This window comes from Anabas testudineus, chromosome 13, assembly GCF_900324465.2.
Source record: "Anabas testudineus chromosome 13, fAnaTes1.2, whole genome shotgun sequence".
NCBI lineage: Eukaryota > Metazoa > Chordata > Actinopteri > Anabantiformes > Anabantidae > Anabas > Anabas testudineus.
The window spans coordinates 9,551,689-9,576,554 of record NC_046622.1 but is presented as its reverse complement, the minus strand read 5'-3'; the positions used below and the strand labels follow the sequence as shown (position 1 = coordinate 9,576,554).

The 24,866-nt window shown below is 40.1% G+C and overlaps 2 protein-coding genes across 2 annotated transcripts; both read left to right on the top strand.

The window, feature by feature from the left end:
* The first annotated feature begins 951 nt into the window (after positions 1-951).
* Positions 952-10,228, top strand: bace1 (beta-secretase 1). The gene is made up of 9 exons (XM_026374355.1): positions 952-1,293; positions 4,486-4,574; positions 4,730-4,946; positions 5,826-5,963; positions 6,047-6,181; positions 6,269-6,370; positions 6,689-6,838; positions 8,327-8,498; positions 8,715-10,228. Exons 1-9 carry the CDS (start codon positions 952-954, stop codon positions 8,951-8,953), a joined length of 1,584 nt encoding a protein of 527 aa, XP_026230140.1. The 3' UTR covers positions 8,954-10,228.
* Positions 10,229-11,419: 1,191 nt separating this feature from the next.
* On the top strand, positions 11,420-24,686 carry pcsk7 (proprotein convertase subtilisin/kexin type 7). Its single transcript, XM_026374343.1, has 17 exons — positions 11,420-11,521; positions 12,664-12,980; positions 13,118-13,360; positions 13,969-14,103; positions 14,283-14,448; positions 14,572-14,662; positions 14,907-14,961; positions 15,124-15,262; positions 15,384-15,484; positions 17,409-17,576; positions 17,895-17,999; positions 18,123-18,219; positions 21,452-21,608; positions 21,761-21,855; positions 22,057-22,159; positions 22,397-22,514; positions 23,181-24,686. Exons 2-17 carry the CDS (start codon positions 12,726-12,728, stop codon positions 23,457-23,459), a joined length of 2,307 nt encoding a protein of 768 aa, XP_026230128.1. The 5' UTR covers positions 11,420-11,521; positions 12,664-12,725; the 3' UTR covers positions 23,460-24,686.
* Positions 24,687-24,866: the final 180 nt, after the last annotated feature.

Here is a 24,866-nt window from a genome sequence, read left to right as displayed (position 1 = left end):
AAATAAAAAATAATACATGAATAGATAAATAAGCTGAGCATGGATTTGACATGAATCTAAATAAGCTTCCTTTAGAAAATAATTCAGCACTATAACATTGGGCACTGAGTTTGTTGTATTGTCACTGATGGAGGAGTGGAATGGTTAGTCATAAATAGGCCACAGTAATAGCAATATTTTAACATTAATATTGAATATTTAAACAAAAACTGCAACAAATATTTAACATGGGGTTCACTAAGGGATAATTAGGCCACTAAGACAAACACCCTTCATTTGATGATCGTAGTCTGTGTTCTCCTCTAACTGAAGAGATGCTGCTTGATTTTATTTCTCTAGTTGAGGCTCTTATTTTGACAGCGCTCACAGGAAGTCGTCCGCTGCCTTGACGGTGGTGATGCTCGCACCCCGTCAGCTCTGAAGGATGCGGCGGGGTGGATGGAGGAGGAGGAGGTGAAAGACTGGAAGGCGGAGAACGGCATGAACGGGTCGAGTGAGGGGCAGGATGCGGATTACGGTAGCCCGCCGGACAGCCTACCACACGACGACGGCATCGGTCGTTTGACATGAGGGTGGCCGGAGAAAACGCCACAGGCCTGCGGTTTGTTGATCCACGCAAAGGGAGAGCCTGTGATTTACCCGTCGCCTCAAATCAAGTGTGACACCGAGGGGATCATTCGATTTCCAGCGTGTGTCATTCTGTATTTCTACGTTCGTGTGTCGTGTGTGTGAACTAGCTTTAGAAGACAGAGTCAGAAAAGCGCAGTGGCCCCGTCCCTTCTCCGCTGTCTGTCGCTCAGCTCGCCATCATGGCTTCAACCGTCGCTCTCGCATCATCGCCGCCTGATCTCCTCCGCTCCGCCGCCGCCGCCGCAGACCGGAGGTCAGACTGAAGGGGGAGCAGAGAGAGTCCAAACCAGACACACGAACCGCACCACACCGGGCTTCGACATGGACGCGGCGACGCTCGGGCCCCGCTGGTTGACGGCTGTGTTTTTATGGACCGCCGTGTGTTGGAGCAGCGGCGCGCGCTCCGCTCTGCCGGACGCCTCGGGCCTGCCCGTAGCCATCCGCGTGCCACTGCGGCAAGGCGCTCGCGCTGAGCCGCCGCCGCCGCCGCCGCTGCCGCACGCCGCGTCCTCCGCTTCCTGGAGACGCGGGCGCGGCGAAGCGCGCAGGCGGAGAGCGGCGGCCACCGGAGGAGTCAGCTTTGTGGACATGATCGATAACCTGCGGGGGAAGTCCGGACAGGGCTACTACGTGGAGATGGCCGTGGGCTCTCCACCGCAGAAGGTTAATGTTTGCTTTGGTTATGGTGTCACTCATAAGGGCATCTGTAGGAGTGGTGCAATCTAGTTAAATCCATTAAAACCAGAGGCACAAAGACAAATCTTACATGACTTTTAGATTCAGGCAGCAGGCTGGTCAGTGTTAGTCTGTGATGAGTGTGGCAGATGCAAAGTGCAATTTCCATCTTAGCTGAATTTAATAAGCTTTATTGACGGGAAAGTTGGATTAAACACCGGGTGTGGTTAATATTTATCCAGTATTCTTTATCAATATGAAAGTATGAGGCTGAATAAACAACATGGCCAACGCATTAACATGAAACACAGGTTATTTTACCTGTATTGTTTTTTATTTGTGCACATATCTCTCACATTTATAAAAACAGTTCATCTTATTTGTACAGCGTACATACACACTCTTAAGGTCTCTTGTGTCTTGCACAAGGATTTTTAAAATTAAAATCAGTTTAGGGGAAAGTACTTCAAATATACAATCTGGTTTGTCTAACTCTGTTGATGGCTCTGTGGTGACAGATGGCCCCGACTGTGTGTGTTTGTGTGAAAGTGAGAGAAGGGGCCGAATGATACAGACAGATAATGGCACCATTAATAGTGCAGAGTGAGGAGTGCCAGCTGGGTGCAGCTGCGGTGTACAGGCTGGCACACAAAGGGCAATGGATGGAGGCGAAGAAAAAGTGATGAGGTGGTAGAAGAGGAGAAGCAGCAGAAAGAGAAGGTGACAGAGAGTGAAAGAGAAATAAATGAATGGCAGGAGAGAGAGGAGGGTGGCGAGGGGTATGGACTGAATGGTAACAAGCAAACAGTGTGTAAGAGAGGAAGACAGAAACTAAATGTATGTGACAGAGGGAAGACGTGAGTTTTCAGGAAAGAAAAAGAAAGGTGATAAGTGGAGGTGTCATTCTACCACTGGGAGACACTGATGCTTCCCACAGTGAGACAGTGAGAAACACAGTAAGAGAGAGAGAGATCGATCTGTCCGGTGGAGGCCAATCAGCACAGACAGACAACACACTGTTTGTTGGCTAAAGTGAATGTCCTTCAGCGAGTGATCAATCATTCACCTTCTCTAATAAAGTATAGTAGAAAAAAAAATAGATTTGAGCTACTGATCAAAGAGAATTCAGCGTTATTTGATTCTTATCTTGAACACAATGTGAACCCAAACCATCCATGTATTAAATGCTGAATTAGGTACCTAGACATAGGGCACTTTAATTCTCACACCAGGACTAAATAATCTTGGGCCCAGCACCTTGGGACATTTTCTACACATTTTTCTTTTGAACTGCATGCAAAGAAATTTTTATAGATTTCTATATTAGTATCTAAAGTATTTCTGATGTCATATCCTTTGTACTGAACACTAAAATGTGTATATCAACAGAATGCAAAAGCCAAGTGCTGGTCATTTGTTAAAAAAAATCACAGTTAAGAGCTATATAAGTTCCGAACTATATTCATAATAAACTAATAGGCTATTTCCAGGCCCTTAATGATCCATACAACATCATGAATCAAATTATCTAACTGCCTTTAATGCTTTGATAGTTCCTTCATCCAAGGAAAGCTTAATGTAAATAAATAAATGAATCCGTACAGTACATAAAACAGATTAAGAGCAGCATTAGGTCAGAGTGCTATGCAATCCAGTGGTTCAGCAAGGGCAACGTGAATTAAATTAATTAATAAGTGATAGGTTTCCTTACATTGAACTGGACATGCTTTGTAGGTGCAGGTTTGCAGAAATAACCTCAAGTAATTTACAGTAACTTTCAAACACTGTATGTTGCTTCCTGTTCTGGTAACCACTAGATGATTTCTCTTCCATAGTGAAGGGGGAAGGGCAAATATAATTGCTGGAATAGAAAGACACTCTGCCAAGGAGGACAGGAAAGCTGAGAGAGGGAGACGGGAAAGACATGAGGTTTCATGTGTGTCAGGATGAAGCCTGTAGTGTGTGTGTATATTTTTTGTAACTTTGCGCATTGTTGTGTCCAGAATCAGGTGACTCACAATGGGTGTGTGAGCGTGTGTGTGTGTGTGTGTGTGTGTGTGTGTGTGTGTGTGTGCACCCTCGTGAAGTAACATCTGTCCTCAGCAAATTTCTCTCCAAGATAAGCGAACAGTGTGAGTGTATGTGTGCACGTACATTATAGTATTGTTGCTGACATTAATTGGGTTTGTAGAGACAGTATTTACTGTATATGGCTTGTGTGTGTATAGCGTTGATACAGATGTGGTGTGTTTTTAATGGGCAAAGACAGTATTTATTGTGGTAGTATTTATCAGCTCTTAAGACAGTAGCACGTCTGTGGATATTTAAAGAGCCAATCAATTATTGATGCGCTCACTATGGCTGCCCAGCTCTTCATCTGTTTGGATGTTTCTATGCACATTTTTTTCTGTCATCATCATGCATACTGCCATTATATACGCATACTTTACTATAACTGTGTTAAATAATCTTAAAATTTGAATAAAACCTAGAAGCACATCAGTAGTCAGAATGAAAACGTTCTCAGTGACACAGGATTATATTTACTCCATCCATAGTGAATTGAGTGATGCAGCAGTGAAACAGAAATGGTTATTAATAAAAAGTATTTGTGATATACAGTAGTTTAAGTGTAAAGTATTTATAACTAGATCCATTAAGTGTAGTCTATTTCTGTCTTCATTGCCAGCTGGGATTGTGCTCCATTCACCAACTTTTTTGTTTTGACTGCAAAATATGATACTCACAAAGAGATGCAGACTGGAGCGAAGGAGATGTGAAAGAGGGGAGTAGAATGGGCAACATGAGACGAGCGACGGGTTAGAGTGGAGACACTGGGGAGGCAGAGGACATTTAGGGCAACAGGAAACAGCACAGGGCTCTACATAGGAAAGATAAATAGATAGGTGCTGACTTAGCTGACTTCTTATTGTAGTAGAGCATCATTAGTATACAGAAGTAAAGACATCAATGGCAGGGAAATTTGTTTTTGCTATGACTGTCTCCAAGGATGCCAAGATACAGATTTAACTTGCCCTTTAGAGAGTGAATATGATCAATTCCTTAATGTAACCCAAGTGTCAGTTTTACAAATGTATTGATTTCTGCAAAATGCACACAGCAGTATATTTATATTTAATAAATTGCTCTCTATCTCCTATTCTCTTCCTTTCTCATTAGTTGAACATCCTGGTGGATACAGGAAGCAGTAATTTTGCTGTTGGAGCAGCTGCTCATCCGTTCCTTCGCAGATACTACCATCGCTCACTGTAAGTAGAGAAACAGTCAGAGGTCAGCTACAAAAACTGTAAATGGAGCTTTGTAAATGCAGCATTTCAGATTGTTTATGTAACCACAACTCAAACTCTTTTTAAGGCCTTTCTCTCTGTTTTCTTTTCTGTTTTGTTTAAATATCCATTCACAGCTCCAGCTCGTACCGTGACCTTGGAAGGAGTGTGTATGTTCCCTACACCCAGGGTCGCTGGGAAGGTGAGCTGGGCACTGACCTAGTCTCTGTCCCACATGGCCCCAATGCCACGCTACGAGCTAACATCGCAGCAATCACCCAGTCGGATCGCTTCTTCATCAATGGATCCAACTGGGAGGGAATCCTGGGACTGGCATACGCTGATATTGCCCGAGTAGGATATCAGTTGTCTTTAAATGAATTATATTGTTTCAGTTTATTTGTTTCCTACTGCACAGGTTATTTTGACACATTAGCACTCTAGTTGGCAAATCATTAGATGTCAATATTAATAGGATGGGTATATTTTTATATTACATCTTGCCTCCAGTAATATTACGTGACACACTTATTTAGTATTTACAGTAAAGTGTGAAATATTAATATTGAATCCTCTATATAGAGGAATGTGGGAGCGAGAGAAGAGGAGGCAGAGAGCTAAATATTACATTTTAGATCAATAGTTAGCTTTTTCCCAAAAGGGAAAGGACACTGTAGCAAGTTGTCAGTGAATAAGCTTTTGAGAATGTCACTGAGGAAATTACATTTTAATTTTATTTATTACTTGTTTTAAAAATATGATTCTTTATGTGTCAGGAGTAATAATTGTTACAGAGCTTGTTTGGTACCTGACTTTTCTCTGGTACCTCTAACATCATCAAATGTAATATTCTGCCAGTGTTCTTTACTTAGAGTTGTTAAAACTATATAAATTGGTACTCCCAGATATTTAAGTCTTAAATTCCAGCCCTCTTGAATTTGTAAGGGTGCTGAGGAGGCCATGGTGTAACTGAATCTGTGGATGGTCAAGAGATATGTTATTTGTATAAGGCATACTTTTTTACTGCACCTATTTCTGGGAGAAGTTATTTTTGTACATTTTGTTAACACTGAAGCAGAGATGAGTTGGATGAAACCTCATATGACATCAGGTATACTCATGCGTATGAGTAGGAGTAGAGTTTACTCTCTTAAAAATTTATAGCTGATGGCTAAAAACAGCAGCTTGGTTTGGCCAGATGTTCAGCTATTCTACCTTTCTCTGTCTCCCCAGCCTGACGAGACATTGGAGCCTTTCTTTGACTCTCTGGTTCGCCAGACTCCAGTCCCCAACCTCTTCTCTCTCCAGTTGTGTGGAGCCGGCTTCACCCAAAACTACTCATTGGGCAGTGCTACTGTTGGTGGCAGCATGGTGAGACAAACAAAAACACACACAAATCATGTAATATTAGATTTGGGGCCACTATTGGGTAATATTTACCTCTGTACTCTCAGATCATTGGAGGAGTGGACCCATCGCTGTATGTAGGAGAGCTCTGGTACACTCCTATTCGAAGGGAATGGTACTATGAAGTCATTATTGTACGTATTGAGGTGAATGGACAAGATCTCAACATGGACTGTAAAGAGGTGAGAGCTGATGGGTAGACAACACAATAATTATGGTTATTATTATGGTTATGGTTATGGCTGTGACTGTTTATTGTCCTTTTACAGTACAACTATGACAAGAGCATTGTGGACAGTGGCACTACCAACCTTCGGCTGCCTAGAAAAGTCTTCCAGGCTGCAGTTAAGGCTATTGAAGCAGCCTCTTCGGTCAGTATTTTGTATGCAGATACCTTTATACCCAAATCCCTCATACTGGCCTAACTTCCAAACCTTTCAGGTGTAGGAAGGGTTGATATTGGGGAAGGCAGCTATTTTTATTTTAATATGACAACTGCAGTAATTGTGAAGCACAATTCCTGTCTAATTTCTGTGTATGAATAATAAAATGAAAGTGTATTCTCTGGTCCACCAACCGCAAGTAAATATAATTCTGCATTCTTATTCTTACTGAGGTGGATGAGTTTCCTCTTTTATTTCTCTTAACGTAACATGAAGGAGTGATTGTCCTCTTGATCTTTATTTCAGACAGAACAGTTTCCCTCTGGGTTCTGGCTGGGGGAGCAGCTGGTATGTTGGCAGGCCGGCACCACACCGTGGCACATCTTCCCAGTCATCTCCCTCTACCTGATGAGTGAAAACCGCAACCAGTCCTTCAGAATCTCTATCCTGCCTCAGGTAATACACGGAATCTCATATTGCATATGAACATGGTTACATAAATCAGGAGTTTAAATATGTTTTGTCAGGAATTGACTTTGTGAAAAGCCTGAAATGTCCAGATAATCAGTAGTTCAGTAGTAGGATCAGTAATAATTTAGCATGGTTTTCCAATATGAAAATTTAATCGTTACTGTACAGCAAAGTTACATATGGTACAGTGTATTACGTACATCTGTAAGTCTGTGGTTTGAGCTTATTTCACTGATAACCTTTAATAAATGGATTTTTCATTTTCCTGTCTACTCCTACAGATAGTTCACCTAACCCTTAGCTTTACATAGACAAAAGTCTGACTTTGTAGCATAAGGAAAGAAATAATGACCGCATTTAAAAGGTTTTAAATGGTACACAGATACAGAAAGACCTTGGTGGTGATGGAATGAAAACGATTTGAAGATTTTAAAGCAAGGTTTAGTACTATAATCCTGTGGGAGGTATGTGACCTATATGCTGTTGTCTTGAGTGAACTTTGTACTTTATTTGACCTCTGTTTTAATTTCTATAGCACATAGAACATTAAAATTCAGCCATCCATTATCCTAACCACTTTTCCTGTTAAGCGTTATGGTACTGGAGTCAATCCCAGCTGTGACTGGGTGAGAGGCGGGGTACACCCTGGATAAATAGGTAGTCTATTATAGGGCTGACAGACAACCATTCACCCTAAAATTCACACCTATGGGCAATTTAAAGTAACTGCATGTCTTTGGACTGTGGGAGAAAGCTGAAGAACTTCACACAAAAAGACCCCCAGCCGACCAGTTTACAATCTATACAGGTTCTACCTATACAGGAACCCCTGAGGACTTTAAGAGAGAAACTGATCAAAGCCTGGCTGACTATAATAATATAAGAATATACATTTTTAAAATAAAAACATACCTTTAATGTCATTATTAGGATGACAAAGCTCTTATATGTGGTAAATAGAACATTTTACATTGAAAAATACACTTGTCAGTCGTCTATGGTGGACAAACTATGTGCCAGCATAGTATCATTTGCATTAGGATTTAATTCTATCGCTGAACACAGTACAACACAGAAAAAAACATTGACCTAACGTTTTACCTGTGATTGCAGTTTGCTGGCCCATTTATTTGTGAGACAAAATAAAGGGCATTTCCCATCCTTATTTTCCAGTAAGTTATTAACCTTGACTGCATTTACATGAACTTCAGTAAGCAGATTACTGAAAAACAAGAAGGAAAGCAAGGGAACATAATGCATATTGATATTACAAATCAAAACATACAAATCTTAATAAATAAATAACCAAAGTGCTTTCTTTTGTAGGATTTTACAGAAATACCCATGTGTCTGTGGAATACTGCAATCTAAAAAGTAGATAAGCTTACACAATGAGGATACTTTTACTGCTTCCTTTTTTGTTTGAGATCTAACACCTCTGTTTAAACTTTTTCTTTTTCTGTTTCTATTCAGCAATACCTGCGGCCAGTAGAAGATGTGGCATCTGCCCAGGAAGACTGCTATAAATTTGCTGTGTCCCAGTCTAGCACCGGGACTGTGATGGGGGCCGTCATCATGGAGGGTTTCTATGTGGTCTTTGACCGTGAGAAGAAACGAATCGGCTTTGCTGTCAGCACCTGCCATGGTGAGAATGAGAGGGAGGAGTGATGATGAGAGAGGGGACAGTGAGCTTAGGTTGTTAGTGTAAAAAGAAATCAATGCAGAAGAATACTTTGCATGAAAGATAAAGATGCAGGAGAAGTCTTGAGGATGTCTCACTCAAAACCTAAACTTATTTATAGTGATACTGTTCATTAGATTTTATTGTAACTGAAATGAAATCCCACTCTCCCATTTGCAGTGCACGATGAATTCCGCACAGCATCTGTGGAGGGCCCATTCCATGGTGTTGACCTGGAAGATTGCGGCTACAACATCCCCCAGACAGACGAGTCCACTCTCATGACCATCGCCTACATCATGGCGGGAATCTGCGCTCTCTTCATGCTTCCGCTGTGTCTCATGGTGTGCCAGTGGCGCTTCGCCCGCTGCCTACACCCTCACGGAGACTTTGCTGATGACATATCTCTCTTAAAGTGAACAGGAAAACGAAGGAGACATATTGAGTCGTAGAGACAAACACTTGAAACACAGGAAAGAGATAGATGTGGTAAACAATATGTACAATGTTACACAATGTTGGTGCTGCTGAAAGGGAGCTTTCAAAATATTTTTCAGGAATATAAAAAGTATAGAAAATGCTGACATACAGTGAATATAGAAGGAGGACTGCTGCCATTAAATTGGAAAGCATGTGAGGATATCTAGCGTCATTACTAACCTGAGGGACAACTGAGAAACTGGCTGATGACAGTATCATCAGTGTCAACATGCCTGTTTAAGCTACCTACGCAGGCCAGGTCAAATCTTAATCTTTGTTATAAATAGTGTATAACTAGACCACAGAGAATGACCTCTCTGATTGGGGATTTGGAGAGAGCAAACAGATAATTAACAAACATGCCTAAAGAAAAAAACTCTATTTGGATGTGAAGATGTGGAGCCATCATGTTATTGGCTGTGGTTTGCTATGGTATGATTTCAATGTATGTGGTTAGGTGTGTATTTATAGATCTTCTGTTTGTGGCTTTTGAGTGAATGAAACAAGTTTGATATGTGTGAGCATGCCAGTATGTGTGCACAGCTGTACTATAAGTGAGGAGTATTCAGAAAGATTTCATGCAAATGAAGATGAAACTTATGAAAATGACGAATAATACTAGCATCTCTGAAATTATACTATTTTGCAAATGCCAGCAAAGAATTCTGCAATGCATCTTAAGTAAGCTTAAAGAGGTTAATTTGATTAAATAACCAGATTGTAACAGAACCTGCGGTACAAAATCAGTTTCGCTCAGTGTGAAACTGAGACCACTGAACACAATATCAGATGTCACTTTTCTTCTCTTTTGTACATAATATTTGTGCATTCCAGATCATCTACTTTCAGGCAAACACACATACACACCAAACACACATCGCCTGTCCTACTTCTGCACTAGCTTATCTGATGATTTGCAAATGGAACACGCATTACATGTTGACAAACCAAGACTTAATAGGGCTTCTTTCACGAACACACAAAGAGCCTAACTCATCACATCTTTCAAAGGGGACCATATATGCTTGGACAAGGCAACCAGCCCAAAGTATATTATGCACTAAAGAACACCACATATGTCTACAAAGGACAGTTTATATTGTCTCTCAGCAAGCTGTAAATAATAAACTCAGAAATGTATATTTATCTGTCAGGCGCTGGCAGCACTGTTGACCCAATAAAGTACTTATTGTAACTGTAAAATGTGATGTGAATGATTCCTTTTCACAAACATTACTCAGTAAAACATTATATGTAGCCTTCAATATCAGGTTTAAAGTTGGTCACTCAATAAAAAAATGGAATAAATGAATAATGAAACATTTACAAGGATTCAAAGCTTTGCTCCTTAAATTTTGTTTTCATCTTCTGGGAATGTAAATATATAGTCTGAATGCCAAAGGCAGAAGCAGAGTTATATGCTGTAAAATTAAATTACTGATGGTACTGATAAAGCTGTTTGAAAGGTTTTCAGGTTTAACCATTTAATCAAGTGATAAAAGCTTTAACAGTGGCTTTTAACATATTTTCTTTTATTACATATTTCTAATGTGAAATTTTAAAAACTAACCTTGTCCAAACCGACAAGGTTAGTTTAAGATGACTAAAGTTTAACATGTCCGAAAACTCAAAAACATTGATCTGTGTACTTGAAGAACACATTACAAAAGAGAAACAATGGTCATAGTCAAGTCAAGGAAGTAGCAGCATCAATAGTACCCATATTCCGTACTCAATTAAAAATTGAGGTATTTGCCTAAAACATACCCCACTTAAAGCAAAAGGACCACTTCCAATTCACTACTGAAGCTGAGGTACTAAGCACATATTTTGAAGTTTCCTTGTACAAAATTACAGGTACTCCACAAAGAATGTATTTTAAATTCAATTTAACATTGTGCATCCATTGACAATATCAACTAGTACTGCTCTAGTCCAGATTTGTTTGTCAAACGTTGAAAGATGAAAAATATGGCAACAAAATACTCAAAAAAACAAAAAAAACAGGACACAGCTGCTAATAGTGGACACAGTTTTGACAACTGTATGTATGTTTTTACTACCAGAGGGTTAATTCTTAATAAAACATAATTATTAATTGTTTGATTTTATTATGTATTAGGAACCTGAACCAGCAATCTAGAACTGTGTAGTAAATGGAGGCTAACTCTAACCCTAAAATGAACAATATCTACCTCTATGGTCTCCCCTAACGTTACAGCAGACCTACCTTAAAAAAGTAAATGTACTTAGTTACCACCTCTGAGCAGTAGTACTACAGTTTTATAAGACACTAATGACAGTAAACAGTCTCTACTACACAGATACTTCATCTGTACGCTGTTTTACGTCTCAACCAATCACGGAGCACGTACGACTCTGCGTAACAACTGAATGACGTAATACGTTCGGGTTGTTGCTTGTAGGTTACGGAAGTAAAATGACAACCTAGAAATTGTTCATATATTTCACAAGGAACAGATGAGAAAAACGAACTCGGTGGAGCGGTGAGTTAAAACTGTATTGCCCATATAATCTGCCATGGCTACTATTCGTGTGTTAGGGTTATTTCACATACAAACAGCGATCTCAATTGTTGGCGTCAGGACAGCTAACGTAGCATTTGTTACAAAGCTATGACAACAACAACGACGTTTCGCGTCTTTCAGTTATGTTTTTTTCTGAGTTTATTTGTTTGTCTTTTTTCATAGTTGTTAATGTGTTTTATTATTGTTCTGTCGACTGTCACGGCGACAGTAATTACTGGCTGCCCAAGTAGCACGCTGGGGTGCTGGTGAACGTTAAACAAAAAGTGAGTAATCAGCTAAATTGGGCTAGCTAACGTTAGCTGATAATGTATCCAGCGTGTTTGATCAAAACAAAAACATCAGCTCTTAAAACCTGATGCTGAAAGCAGCGAAATATAGAGGTGGATATAGTAAATGTGTCTTATAACGTGGCGAGAACCAGATATTTAGCTACAGAGCAGCTGACAGGTGTTTGTGTTTTCCTAGGTTAACAAGCTATTTGCACTTACTTGCTCCTGGGTAAGATTAATGCTACCATGTAAACTGTTTTAAATTCTGTCTCTTTACTGTCTGTTGGACAGTTTTCTGGCTGGACATCTAAATGACCTAATAGTAATCCTTTTGGCTCTTGAGTACTTGAGTCTGTTTACCCTTAACCCTACCTTATGTGAAGACTGCACTGTACTGACTAGCAAAAGCATTCTCTTGGTAACCTCTGACTGTTTGGCCCAATTCGTCCAATACTCTAGATAAATATGTGTTTAATTAAATTAAAATCTTGTTTAATTGAAACACCAGGTAGGCTACTGCAAGTGTGTATGGACTTTTCACCTTTTTCATGTCAAAACATAGTAGGATTCCCATTGCTAATGGAGTAGCATTCATATGTAAAAGCATCTTCACAGTAGTCAGTGCAGAGACTTTGATTTAATCACAATGTGTTAAACAAATGTTCTGTAGTCACAGTGCACTGAACTGGCATCCAGTTAGTCTAAAGCTGCGAATCTAGCACGTGGCCTCTAAATGCAGCACACAGTTGAGAAGCAACCAACCCTTCATTCTCGGTATGTCCTCACTATTAACAAGACCTTCTTTTCTCCCTGTCTTTGTCTGACATCCAGATTGCTGTTCAGATGAGGAGGGCTTGCCTGGTTCACCCTGTGTGTCACCACCCTCCGTTGCCATGACAGCATCCTATTTTCCCACATTTCTTTTCCTCCTTTTTCTGTCCTCCTTTACTTTCTTGCTTGTGCTCTTTCTACCTTCTGTTGCCTTATTAAATCCCTTTTCTTCATCCTCTCTTTCCTCATCTTGGCCTTCGCCATCCTGCGGTCCAAGTCAGTCCTGGGCTGTTCGGCTCCACACTGGCCCACATCACAAGCATGATGATGATGATGATGAATACAGTTCTGCGCACCTGGATGTTATAGCCAACCAGGTACACTTTTATAGATAGGTCTGATAGTCTTCTGCCATTTTTGTTTGACTATTGCGTGGTGCACAGTGTCAATATTTTACAGATTTTTATAAAGATATTGTTTTCCCTAGTTATCATCAATATTTTCTCCACCCCAGGTAGCAGAGCAGGCAGGTCTGCAGAACCAGGGCCAAATTGGACACCTTGAAGGCCACTACTTGTTTTGTTCTGCAAAGCCTGATGTTAAATCGGTGGAAAGTATCTGGGAAAAAAGTGTCCAGCCAGGAGATGTTCTTGCAGCCCACCCTCATGTTCTATGGTACTCCCAGGAGAGATTACTTAGCCGCTCAAAGAGATCAATGGCCTTTAACGACCCCCGCTACCCCAGACAGTGGCACCTGGTAAGGATGTAGCTTTGTTATTATTACTATCCTCACTCGCTAATAGTGGTATAGGATTATAATTAAATAACTTTTACAGACAAAGTCATCAGTGTGCATTATGTCTTGCAGTTAATACCTAAACATAGATTTTGAGAAGCCATTTAGATATTACCTCACGTGTGCTCACTACGTGTTACTATTCTAATCTTTATTTGCATACAGAATTGTGTACATAAATGCCTATGTTGTATTGTGATATGCGTGTGAAAGTTGTGCTGGTTTATCATCTTCTGAACTGGTATTACTCGTTCCTTACTTCTTAAGCAGTTAAACACACAAGTACAAGTCACCAAGTAGATGACTCACTTAAAAATATAGTTGTCCAAAGTAAGACTATATTTAATATGGTAGTCAGTCAATCGTTCTAGTTATAGCTGACGTAATCTTAGGTCTTGGTTGTACAGTGTTGGGTTTTATAGGTACAAACACATAAGGCAACTTGAGTAAATTGTGTAAAGGCCAGGGAAGCCTGTATTCATTCCTCCTTTCCTTCACAGTGTACTGCATTTTTCAACTACTTATTTGCCCAGCCTCATTACATGACCTCAGCATTACTTTTTTTGCAGCACAATCACATCAATACAGGTATGGATATCAATGTGACCGGGCTGTGGGAACGCAACATTACAGGACGAGGAGTCACTGTGGTGGTGGTAGATGATGGGCTAGAACACACCCACCAGGATATTCAGTCCAACTATGTAAGTCAGTGCTAACATATACTCCTTTAATTCTCAGGTGCCTCTTATAACATGTAGAGAAAGATATTCCAGCTATATAAACAGCCTCAAGTTTATGACATCAACAACCAGAAGAAATATTAAGTAGTTGTGTGAATTGTACCTGGATTTTCTTATTCAATGTTTGGGTTTACTCTCAGAGTCCAGAGGGCAGCTACGACTTGAATTCCAATGACCCAGATCCCATGCCTCACCCAGACATTCACAGTGACAACCACCATGGGACACGTTGCGCTGGAGAGATTGCAGCTGTTCCAAACAACAGTGTCTGTGCTGTGGGTGTTGCCTATGGCAGCAAGGTTGCAGGTACAGACAAGAAAATGTAATGTGTCACTTTGGAGGTTCCAGAATGAATTCCTTCTGACATAGAGGCTGAGACAGTGGTTACATATATGGATCAAAACAGCCCTTGCTTCTTCTGTTTATTAGGTATCAGAGTTCTGGATGGCCCTCTGACAGACAGCCTTGAAGCCATAGCCTTTAACAAACACTACCAGATCAATGACATCTACAGCTGCAGGTAACAAGCATGTCTCTTTTCTATTAGCTATTTCCATTAGCAAAGTAGCTTTTATGATATGTCACAAGCATTTATGTGTGTTAATATTTGTTTCTCTAAGCATACCTTTCTTTGATATCCTTTATTTAACAGATTTTAAAGATTTTTGATTTAATGTCTGCACTTCCTATGAAAAAATTACAATATTTGTTTCCTATTGGGAAAGTATCTTTTGGATTCTGATTTAAACTGTTGTTATTTCTAGTTGGGGTCCTGATGACGATGGACGCACTGTAGATGGACCACATCCCCTGGGCAAGGTGAGAACAGTTTTTTGCAGCATTGTTTATGACCTGTAGAGGGCAGTAAACTGTAACAGATCAGTTGCAGCTGAGCAGACATGAAAAATAATATAATCTGTATAAGATTATGAAATAATCTGTATAGTGATTTAACTTTTTTTTTCCTCTCACTTACCACAGGCTGCACTGCAGCATGGAGTTATTGCAGGCAGACGAGGCTTCGGCAGCATTTTTGTGGTTGCAAGTGGAAATGGAGGTCAGTACGATGACAACTGCAACTATGATGGCTACGCCAACTCCATCTACACCATCACAATTGGTAAGACTCTGAGACTTTTTGGTGTGTAAGCCTCTGTGTCTGCATACTCATTTGTGTTTTCATGTGGACATGTGCACACAGGGCTGTAGATAATCATTGGTGGGATGTGTGTGTCTTGTAGGAGCAGTTGATGAGAAAGGCAAGATGCCCTTCTATGCTGAGGAGTGTGCCTCTATGCTCGCTGTTACTTTCAGCAGTGGCGACGACAAACTAAGGAGCATTGTAAGCACACATACACACACACACACACACACACACACAGGATGACTGCATTTAGAGAATACGTAAACAGTGTTACAAGGAACAACAAGAAAGGAGGAAGTCACTGACGAGCTACCCTAAGCTAAGAAACTTGATGAGATGATGCTATCAAGTAACTTTTTTTGAGTTGGTCAAATCACAGTTTATTAAGAGACTTTCATATTTCATAACACAACGATTGTGGGTTCAGACCTGCAGGCTGGCTGGGGCCTATCTGTGTAGTGTTAGGATGTTCTCCCTGTGTCTGCGTAATTTTCTCCAGGTCCTGTTACACTCTTGAACTCCATGTTACTGTTGTTTATCTTATTGCCTGTTGAATGTGCATGTGAATGTTTGTCTGTCTGCATGCTAGCCATGCAATGTTAGCCAGGATCAACATTGAAAGCCTATACGGAATAAGCAGTATAGCTAATGGATAGATGGTAGTAAAGGTCTGTGTAAGTTTCAGTTTTAACTTTTTGAAAGTTAGTGAGCGAACAACTCCACTTCAGGAGGAGCAAAGGCTATTTTGATCTGAAATTGATGACAGATGATGATAGGAGTAAAAGTCCCTTGATGCTACAGGCCTCTGTTTGCACTGTTTGTGGTTGTGACCATGGTAACAAAGTTTAGAACAGGGACTTCAATGTCTGAGAGAGAAAACTAACTAGGATTGCGCTCTGTCTGAAGAAGACTGATCCACCACTGACCACAGTATACGCACAGGCCAAGTGTTTACCACACACTGCCCATTAGTGTATTAATCAGTGGAAGCCATGTAGAATCTGCCAAGAACAGATGCATTTTCAAAGTTTTTTTTTGCCATAACATCTGAATAAATCATGGGAAACATCAAGTGTTCCTGTCAAACTTTAATGGTGATTGTTTGAGGCTATTGTAGAGGCTGATACGTCACAAGATTCCTGATTATGTACTGTAGGTTTTAATGTAAGATGCAGTTAACAACTTTCTAGAATAAGATATTTAATGGACACAAATTTGTGCTGAAGTATCTATAATGATGCTGTAAATTAACATGACTAGCCCTCTTGGAAACATAGTATACACACAGCACTACAGAGTGGTTCGAAACACGGCTGGAACAGCTGTTGGAAAAGGCACACACCCAGTCTGCATATAAACACAGAGGGCTGGCAGTTACAAAGCTGTTAGACAGACTGTCACTGTGTGTATATACATGGAAGGTATGTGACATACTGTGGGGCTTGCACATAGTGACTTAATGTTGTTCCATTAAGTCTTCCACATATGTGGATGAGAGAAGAAGTTGTAAGAGAGCATTAAGACGACATGTTGCCATGTTCGCTCGTAAAATAAATCGTCTCGATAAATCCTCTCTCTTCAACAACTGTCAACGTCTCTGTGTTTCTACTTTCTTAAATATACATCTTAAGTTATACATTTTTATTATAATTTTTACTGGTACAATTGCTTTGTCTTTGTGTCTGTTTCACATTGTGCTACATTTATCGTATATAAGAGACAACTGTATACAACCACTAAATGAGAATGCAGATCATTTACCATTCACATAAACAGTGCTGAGGGTGGCACAATGTTGTGGTGTTTAACACTGTCACCAATCCCAGCTGTTATTGGTTCCGGCCTCCTTGTGACCTTGTGATGATGGATGGATAAACGGCGCCGAACTATGAAAATCTGCAGTAAATTTGTTGTTTTGTAATATTTTACCACCAATCTTCCGTGGTTTGGTGATTTATTTATTCAATTAGTCCACCTGTCTATGCTTTCTTGATAACCTTGCCTTGAGTGCCTTTTGATCACAGTTTATGCTTGGACTAGAGCTATTCCCACCTTTGGTACTGTTTGTATATGACTTTTCCATTGTATCTCCTCCACTCAACCCATGTGTTTGTCTGTGCAGGTGACATCAGACTGGTCCATGCAACAGGGTACAGGCTGCACAGAGGGCCATACCGGCACGTCTGCCGCAGCCCCGCTCGCAGCAGGAATGGTCGCCCTCATGCTTCAGGTTCGACCATGCCTCAGTTGGAGGGATATCCAGCACATCATTGCATTCACTGCCACCAAGGTAGAGATCTATTTCAGTGGTTATAATGATCTCAGTTACAAAGTGATTTCACTTGTTAGTGTCAGCCCAGATGTCAAGATTCATACCAACATTACATTTGACTGTAATTTATATTTGTGAATTAAATACAGAGATATAGAGATGAGAAATTGAGAAACGGAGGGAAATGGCTAGCTTTGTGTTGTTCAGAAGCCCAGAAGACTGTAAACATGTAAAAATAAAATGTAGGCTTTTTTTGCTTTCTTCTCGATTTATCATTGTTACATGCGAACAAAGAGCAAACTCAGTCACACGTAGAATCTTTGTTTGTTTTAACAGTGTGACAACAGCGCTGACTGGAGTGTGAATGGAGCTGGTTTCCAACACAGCCACCAGCATGGTTTTGGACTGCTGAACGCATGGAGGCTTGTCAATGCTGCTAAGGTACACACGTACAGAAAACTAGGAGCTACACCTAGTAGCTATGTTTATTCTGAATAAATACAGATTATTTATATTGAATTGTGTTACTACCAGACACTAAGGCTTCGCTGCTGTTTCTTTTAGGTGTGGGAGTCAGTGCCGTTCCTTGTTTCCTATCAGAGCTTAGTCACTAAAGAGGAAAAACTCATCCCAAACAATAAGCTGATCTATAGCTGGAAAGGTAATACTGCTCCCTCACTCTCTCAGCACTGGACTGGACAGTTGCTTGTCGAGTTTACACACTGAACTATTCAGTTGACTCTCCTCCCTCCCTGCCTGGTTCTCAGTCAGTCTGCCTGTCCATATTAGGTAAAGTTCTCTTGTTTGCGAGGTCCCACATCCACTTGAAAATACTGGGTGTGATTTTTCCAAGTTGCTGCTGTTTCTTTTTTCTCTTTTAACCTTATTTTTCTCTACAACTCCTCTCAGTACTTTTTGTTCCTTTTTTTTCTTTTCTCACACGTCTGATTCACTCATACTCGAATGTCTCTCCCTCACACACACACACTTTTTTTATACATAAGTTCATAGTGACTTCACTTCACTCTAGCCAAATCATTTCCTTCTCCCTCATCTCTTTTCCTCTCCACCCTTAATATGTATCTTCCCTCTTTTATGGCCTTGTTGCAGTTAGGAACACAGCCAGAGACAAGTGTGTGTGTGTGTGTGCGTGTGTGTATAGCCTCATACAACCGGAGTCACAGGCAGTTACGTAGCAGATTCACAAAATGTGTCTGGGCTTAACTTCAAAAAGAAATTGAAACAAATCAGTCTGCTTTAAAACACTTTTTACTTTACTTTACATTAGTCAAGGTTAAATACTTGACAGTTTTTTTTGTCATTGACAGTGTTCAGGTCTGCCCATCCTACTAATCAGCTGTGTTTGTTGTCATAGTTTCTGTGTGTTTTGGCAGCCCGATTGGTTAATGCCCTGCTCCTTGAGTACTTCTAACTGCTGGCTTCCCATGTGAGCAAAGCTGCTACAAATGTGTGTTTATGTACATGCACACTAAGCATGGCTTAAGGCTGGCTTTGTCAGTCATTCCAGCTCTAGGCTTGTGTGTGTGTGTGCTTGTATGGCTAGCATTGTCAGGGCCTGCATGAATTTTTAACCTTTGGATTGAGGACATTTTTACAAAGTGAGGATATTTTAGTCTGTCCTCAAAATGAGAAGAGTGTTTAAAGAGTAATTTTGGGGTTAAGACTATGTTTCAGAATTAGGTTTTGGTTGGGGGATAGGGTAATGTTTAGGCTAAGGCAGTACATGTGATATATAAAAATCCTACGTGACGGTAGGGGGCTGGGAAATGCATTATGTCAATGAGTGTCCTCACAGTAACCATGACATACATACAAAACTGTGTGTGTGTGTGTGTGTGTCGACATCAGATGGGAATGCCAATGAAGGGCTGAAGTTTTGGGTTATTCTGAAACGAAGGAAAGCGAAGTAGAAATGTTGTGATTAAAGAGAACAGTTTGTTAAAAATGTGACAACAGGTCAGTATTCAGCTGGAATTTGTTCTGAAAAAGTTAAAACAACACAAGAACAGAACATGTATAGCTGCAGAGTGCAGTAACCCCCCCCCCCTCTTTTCAACAAAGCATGCTTTGCGAAGATTTCTGTCTGGATATTTATACTGTCTAATTACAACATCCCTTTTAACAGTCACTCTAACACAGCCGTCGTGTCACATGAAGTACTTGACCATAATAATGGTTTATTACATGTACAATTTAGTGAAATAATATAATAATTTATATAAGACTTTTTTATTGTTTATTTTTGTTGTTGCATCTGATAGCATGTTCCTCACATTACCTTATTAATTTAGGTGGTAGGCTGCTCATGTCACAAAATGTCATGAAAATACCTCAGCCATTTTTTGGTGTTAAGATCCAGAGACAGCAGCCATATTTGGACTAAGGGTTTTTTGGCAACTGGGCCTTTCAGTACTCATCACTGAGTAGTATCAAACTCAGCCAAGTCAGACAAAACATTGGATGTTCAAAAACAAATGTGTTGAGGTGACATGATGTGTGAATCAGACATGTCTGGACGGTGTTGGAGTTATTAGGATTTTGCCTTTATACACCACTGTGGATTTGAAATGAAACAGTCATAATGTTATTTGAATGTAGACTTTATTGTAAGAGGTTTCACGAAAATGTGGCATTTATCATTTAGGAATAAATGGCACAAAGACAAATGACAAAGTTTGATACTTAACCTGAGATCATGCAACTGACTTGACTTGACTGACCGAAGCTGGCCGTTCAGATTCTTGGAGCAGACTACAGACATGTCCCTCTGTTGTTGATTTAGAGTATATTATCACTCACCTAGAAGGGATATAGTTCATCAAGTGGATATAGGTTTTTTAGAAATTCAGTTGAAAATGCAAAGAAGTAATACGCAAGTTGAATGAAACTCTACAGCCCACTCAGTCTCTTTCAATGTCGCAGTGTGTTGTTGGAAATTTCCACCAGATCTGTTTTCTTGTCATTTCTCTACCTCTTTTTCCTTTATCTGCTCTCTCCTTACAACCTCAGTCTTCTCTTTCTTTCTCTAATCTGCCACTGTTACAACCTGCGCGACCCTCCCCTTAATTTGTCTTCATCTCCTTACTGTCTCTCTACCCTCTTTTGTTCCCTGACTATTGGTCTCTCCTTCCACACATCTGTTTACTCTCCTCACTCACTCGTCCCTTTGCGTCGCTCCCTGCCCCGAGGATGTGTGCAGCCCTACATGGTCAGAGAGCAACATGGCTCATTAGTATTCAGAGCCCAGGAAATGCCGAGAAATTACCACACTTGCAGCAAGAGGGTGGGAGGTGGTTCAGGAGAGTCATTAGACTTTAATGGAAAGAAAGTAAAGGAGAGAGATCCAGAGTCCGATGGAACATTTAAGTTAAAGAGAATTAGTTCCAGTTTTAATATTTAATATCAGTTTTCCCTGAGTATGCCAGACAGTAATGAAATTATATAAAATTTCAAAGTGTTTTTAGTTCTTCAATTACATTATATACTGTATTATTATAAATGTATCATATTAGTATATTTACAATCCATTATTACTTTGCAAGGGATGTAGTATATTCATATGAGAGAGGAGAGTAGGTTATTATGTTCTTACATTATATACCAAAATAAAATAAAAAATCTGAATGCGTGTACAAATTCCATGATAATCCAGCCAATATTTTCATAAAACGCATACATTTCAAGTTCTAGACACCTTGTATACCTGGATCAAACGTGTAGGCTAGCAAACCAAAACTGTCACGCTGCTGGCGTGGATAAAAGCATTTTAAGCTGTTTTAGTGGTGGGTCAAATTTAATTTTTTAAGTACACTGACAACCCTTATCAAGAAATGGAAACACACACACATTACGCTGCTCTCTCCTTTCCTCAGTGTCTGCTGAAGACCTGAAACAGTCTGGAATGGAGACACTGGAGCATGTGGCAGTTACCGTGACCATAAACCACCCTTGCCGAGGCAATTTTGAGATTGTCTTGGTCTGCCCCAGTGGTATGAAATCAGTTATCGGAGCACGCCGAGCCATTGACAGGTGAAACATAAAACAAGGAAGAACTGAATGAAATCAGTGTTTTAATGCACTAAGTTGGGTATTAACAATTGAAATGTATCAAACTTCATATAAAAGTATAAAACTACAAACCTGCATACTGTTTCTGTATGTGCGCACTTTTGTGCATACAGTGATCCTACAGGCTACCAGGACTGGACCTTTTCCACTGTACGCTGCTGGGGAGAGAGAGCTGAGGGCGAATACACCCTTGAAATATCAGGCCGCAGTAAGTCGCTGCTTCACACACTTTACATATGACAAGTTCTGTGAAGCATTAGCAAAGATGTGCATAAGTTATAAGAGTCAGAAACATACACATTTCTGTCCTTTATAGTAGTCCTTAGATTATTGTTTTTTTTCTTTGTTTTTTTTTATTTTGCATATTTCACTGACTTGTAATTTATCCATCTCTCTGTTCCTGTAAAAGAGCCATCATCTGTGCTGTGTGCAGCAGTAGGAGTGTTAAAGCAGCGGAAGTTGACTCTGTATGGCTCCTCTATGACTTACAGTGAAATCAAGGACAGACAGAGGTAAGACCTCACAAGCCACATGGACATCGAGCGTTTGGTTTACTTTACTGAATGTCAGTCAAGCTTGTTTTTACTTCAGTACAGCCAATTACAATTAGTTTGTCATAAAGTTTTTCATACTCATTGAATCTGTGTGAGCGCTACACCAGATTGAAGTTTAATGACTATCTCAGTGTTTTGCCATACTTTGCTTTGAGGATGTTTCTTCATGATGATTGGATGTGCACTGATTGACAGGCTGGTGGAAGAGGCTATGAGTGGCAAGTATCTGGACAGCAACTTCTCTCTGCCCTGCCCTCCAGGCTTGGACATTCCCCCGGAGATCGTCAACCCCTTCACTTCCAACAGCCTCAAGGTAAATAGCACACAACCCAACACACACCACACACACACTGTGCATTTACTGCATCCGTCTGTGTCTCTTCATCCAGACTATTTACTAACTATGATTTTCCTGCCTACAAATTATGTGATCTTCAGCCTGATCTCTGTTTCTATCCTGTTCCCTGGTCAAGACATTTAAACAATGAATAAATAATCAGTTCTCAGATGTATAGTGCCCACTGTGGAGTGATGAAATATATATTACTTAATATATTGCTTAATTTCAGTGAACCTTGTTGAGCATCTTTTTAAACGAATGTTTTCACAAGAACAGACTCAATTCTGACCAGCTTTGAAGTGCTGCTCTTACTGAAATCAATACATATTTATTCATTTTGTCTGTTTATTAATGGCACATGCCTGTCTTGAATTTAAAATCATTCTTATTTTACAAAGATTGTAATTGTAAAAAAATTAAAATGAAAAGTTGTGGATAAACATGATTATTATACTGGAAATGAGTGAGACATGCTGGCAGGAAATTTTACATTCCACTTACAACATAGTGGTGTTGACAGTACCACTTTACACATTGATTCGGAAAGTGGATCTGAAATTTGACACTGATTACTGTGTTGTCCTGCTCTCTTGCTGTTATGATTTACCCCTGTTCTCTCTTTTTCCCAATGCCTTCCAGTTCCTGCTGTTGCTGGGCTGCTTTGCTCTCTTCTGGTCTCTCTACTACACACTAGAGGTCACGTTGGCTCACCTGGACATCAGGGGCCTCCTCTGCCTTTACAGAAGATGGAGAGGTCACCAGGTCAAGAGGTGGCGCCATGGGAGAGAGGTGGAGGAGGCGTTGGTAGGGGAGAATGATGCAGAAGAAGAAGAGTGGGACTCAGGGGTAGAGTTAAATGCAGTGCTGGACTCAGAGGCCAAGGTGCCCCTTCTTAATGGAGATCCGCTGATTAAATAGCATTGTCTAAAATGGTACCTCTCAGGCTTCCAACTCCACCCCACCCAACCAGCCTCTTATACAGCTGCTGTTCGAACAGTAACTGTGCTGATAGCTGTCAAAGTAGACTGCAAAGGAACTTGACTCGAGAGTCTTGATTCTCTTTGTCCTCTGCATTCCTCAGATGTGGCCTTGTTTGAGAATCTGTGTCTGATGGGATGAAAGAATGTGTGTGTGTGTGTGTGTGTTCACACCTTGTTTGGACAAATTTGTCATTTTTGCAAAGACATTTTAGTTGCTCCTTACAAGTTTAAAGAACATTTTTGGGGTTAAGACTAAGTTTTAGGCCTAGGTATAAGATACAGTTAGGTATTTAGTTGTGTTGGTTGAGGTAAGGGGCTAGGGAATGCTTTATATCAATGAGACATGACTGCATTTGTTTGTGTGAGTGTCTGTATGTGTGTGTGTGTGTGTGTGTGTGAGAGAGAGAGACAGAAATTTCCATCTGGACAGGGATTGAACACAGTAAGGATCAGAATTGCAGAGGGATGTAATAATACTGGTTTAATAGTATTTGTGCATGTGTAAAAGTGTGTGTACAGGCTTGTCTGTATGTAAACGTGCACCCATAGAAGAACTGGGATTACTTTGTGGTGAGGTAGTTTGTATAGACACCTGTGAAGTCTTAAAACTACAGGAAAGATAAAAGCATTTACTGCAGAAAGCCACAGATCTGCTGTAGGTCTGTGTGTGTGTGTGTGTGTGTGTGTGTGTGTGTGTGTGTGTGTGTGTGTGTGTGTGTGTGTGTGTGTGTGTGTGTGTGTGTGTGTGTGTGTGTGTGAGTCTGTAGTTCCCCGAGTGTGTGTGTGTTTTGTGACATGAGTGGTCTTCCATGAAGAAGTGGTCTTGAAAATGCAGTTTAAGCGAATACTGTTGTACTGAAGGAATGAGATAAATTTTCTGAGCTCTTGTTTCTTGTTGGGTTATCAGCCAACTTCTGATAAAAACTTGAAGTGGGATTTTAAGTGTGAAATTTGATTAGAGATTTTTTTTTTTTATTACAATATACACACAGTGTGTGCCTACTGTACAAATATATAACCACTGTGTTGAATGATTTATACAAAGTGTTTTTAAGAATTCTTAAAAAAATTTTAATTTTTTATATGTAAAAGGGTGTTTGAAATGAAATTGTTTGCTGTGCAAGCCATGGGTTATCTGAATTATAATAAAACAATTTTGATGCAGTGTCCTTTTTAAATTATTTATATACATGTACTTTTTACTTTTTGTTATACACACATTGTGAATCAGTGAAACCCAGATGTTGGTGTAACAACTTTTGTCAGTGTTGCAAGTATTAGGCAGTAAAGAAGGAAACATTTCTACTTGGTGGAAAAAAAACCTGAACCTATCCTTTAAAATATT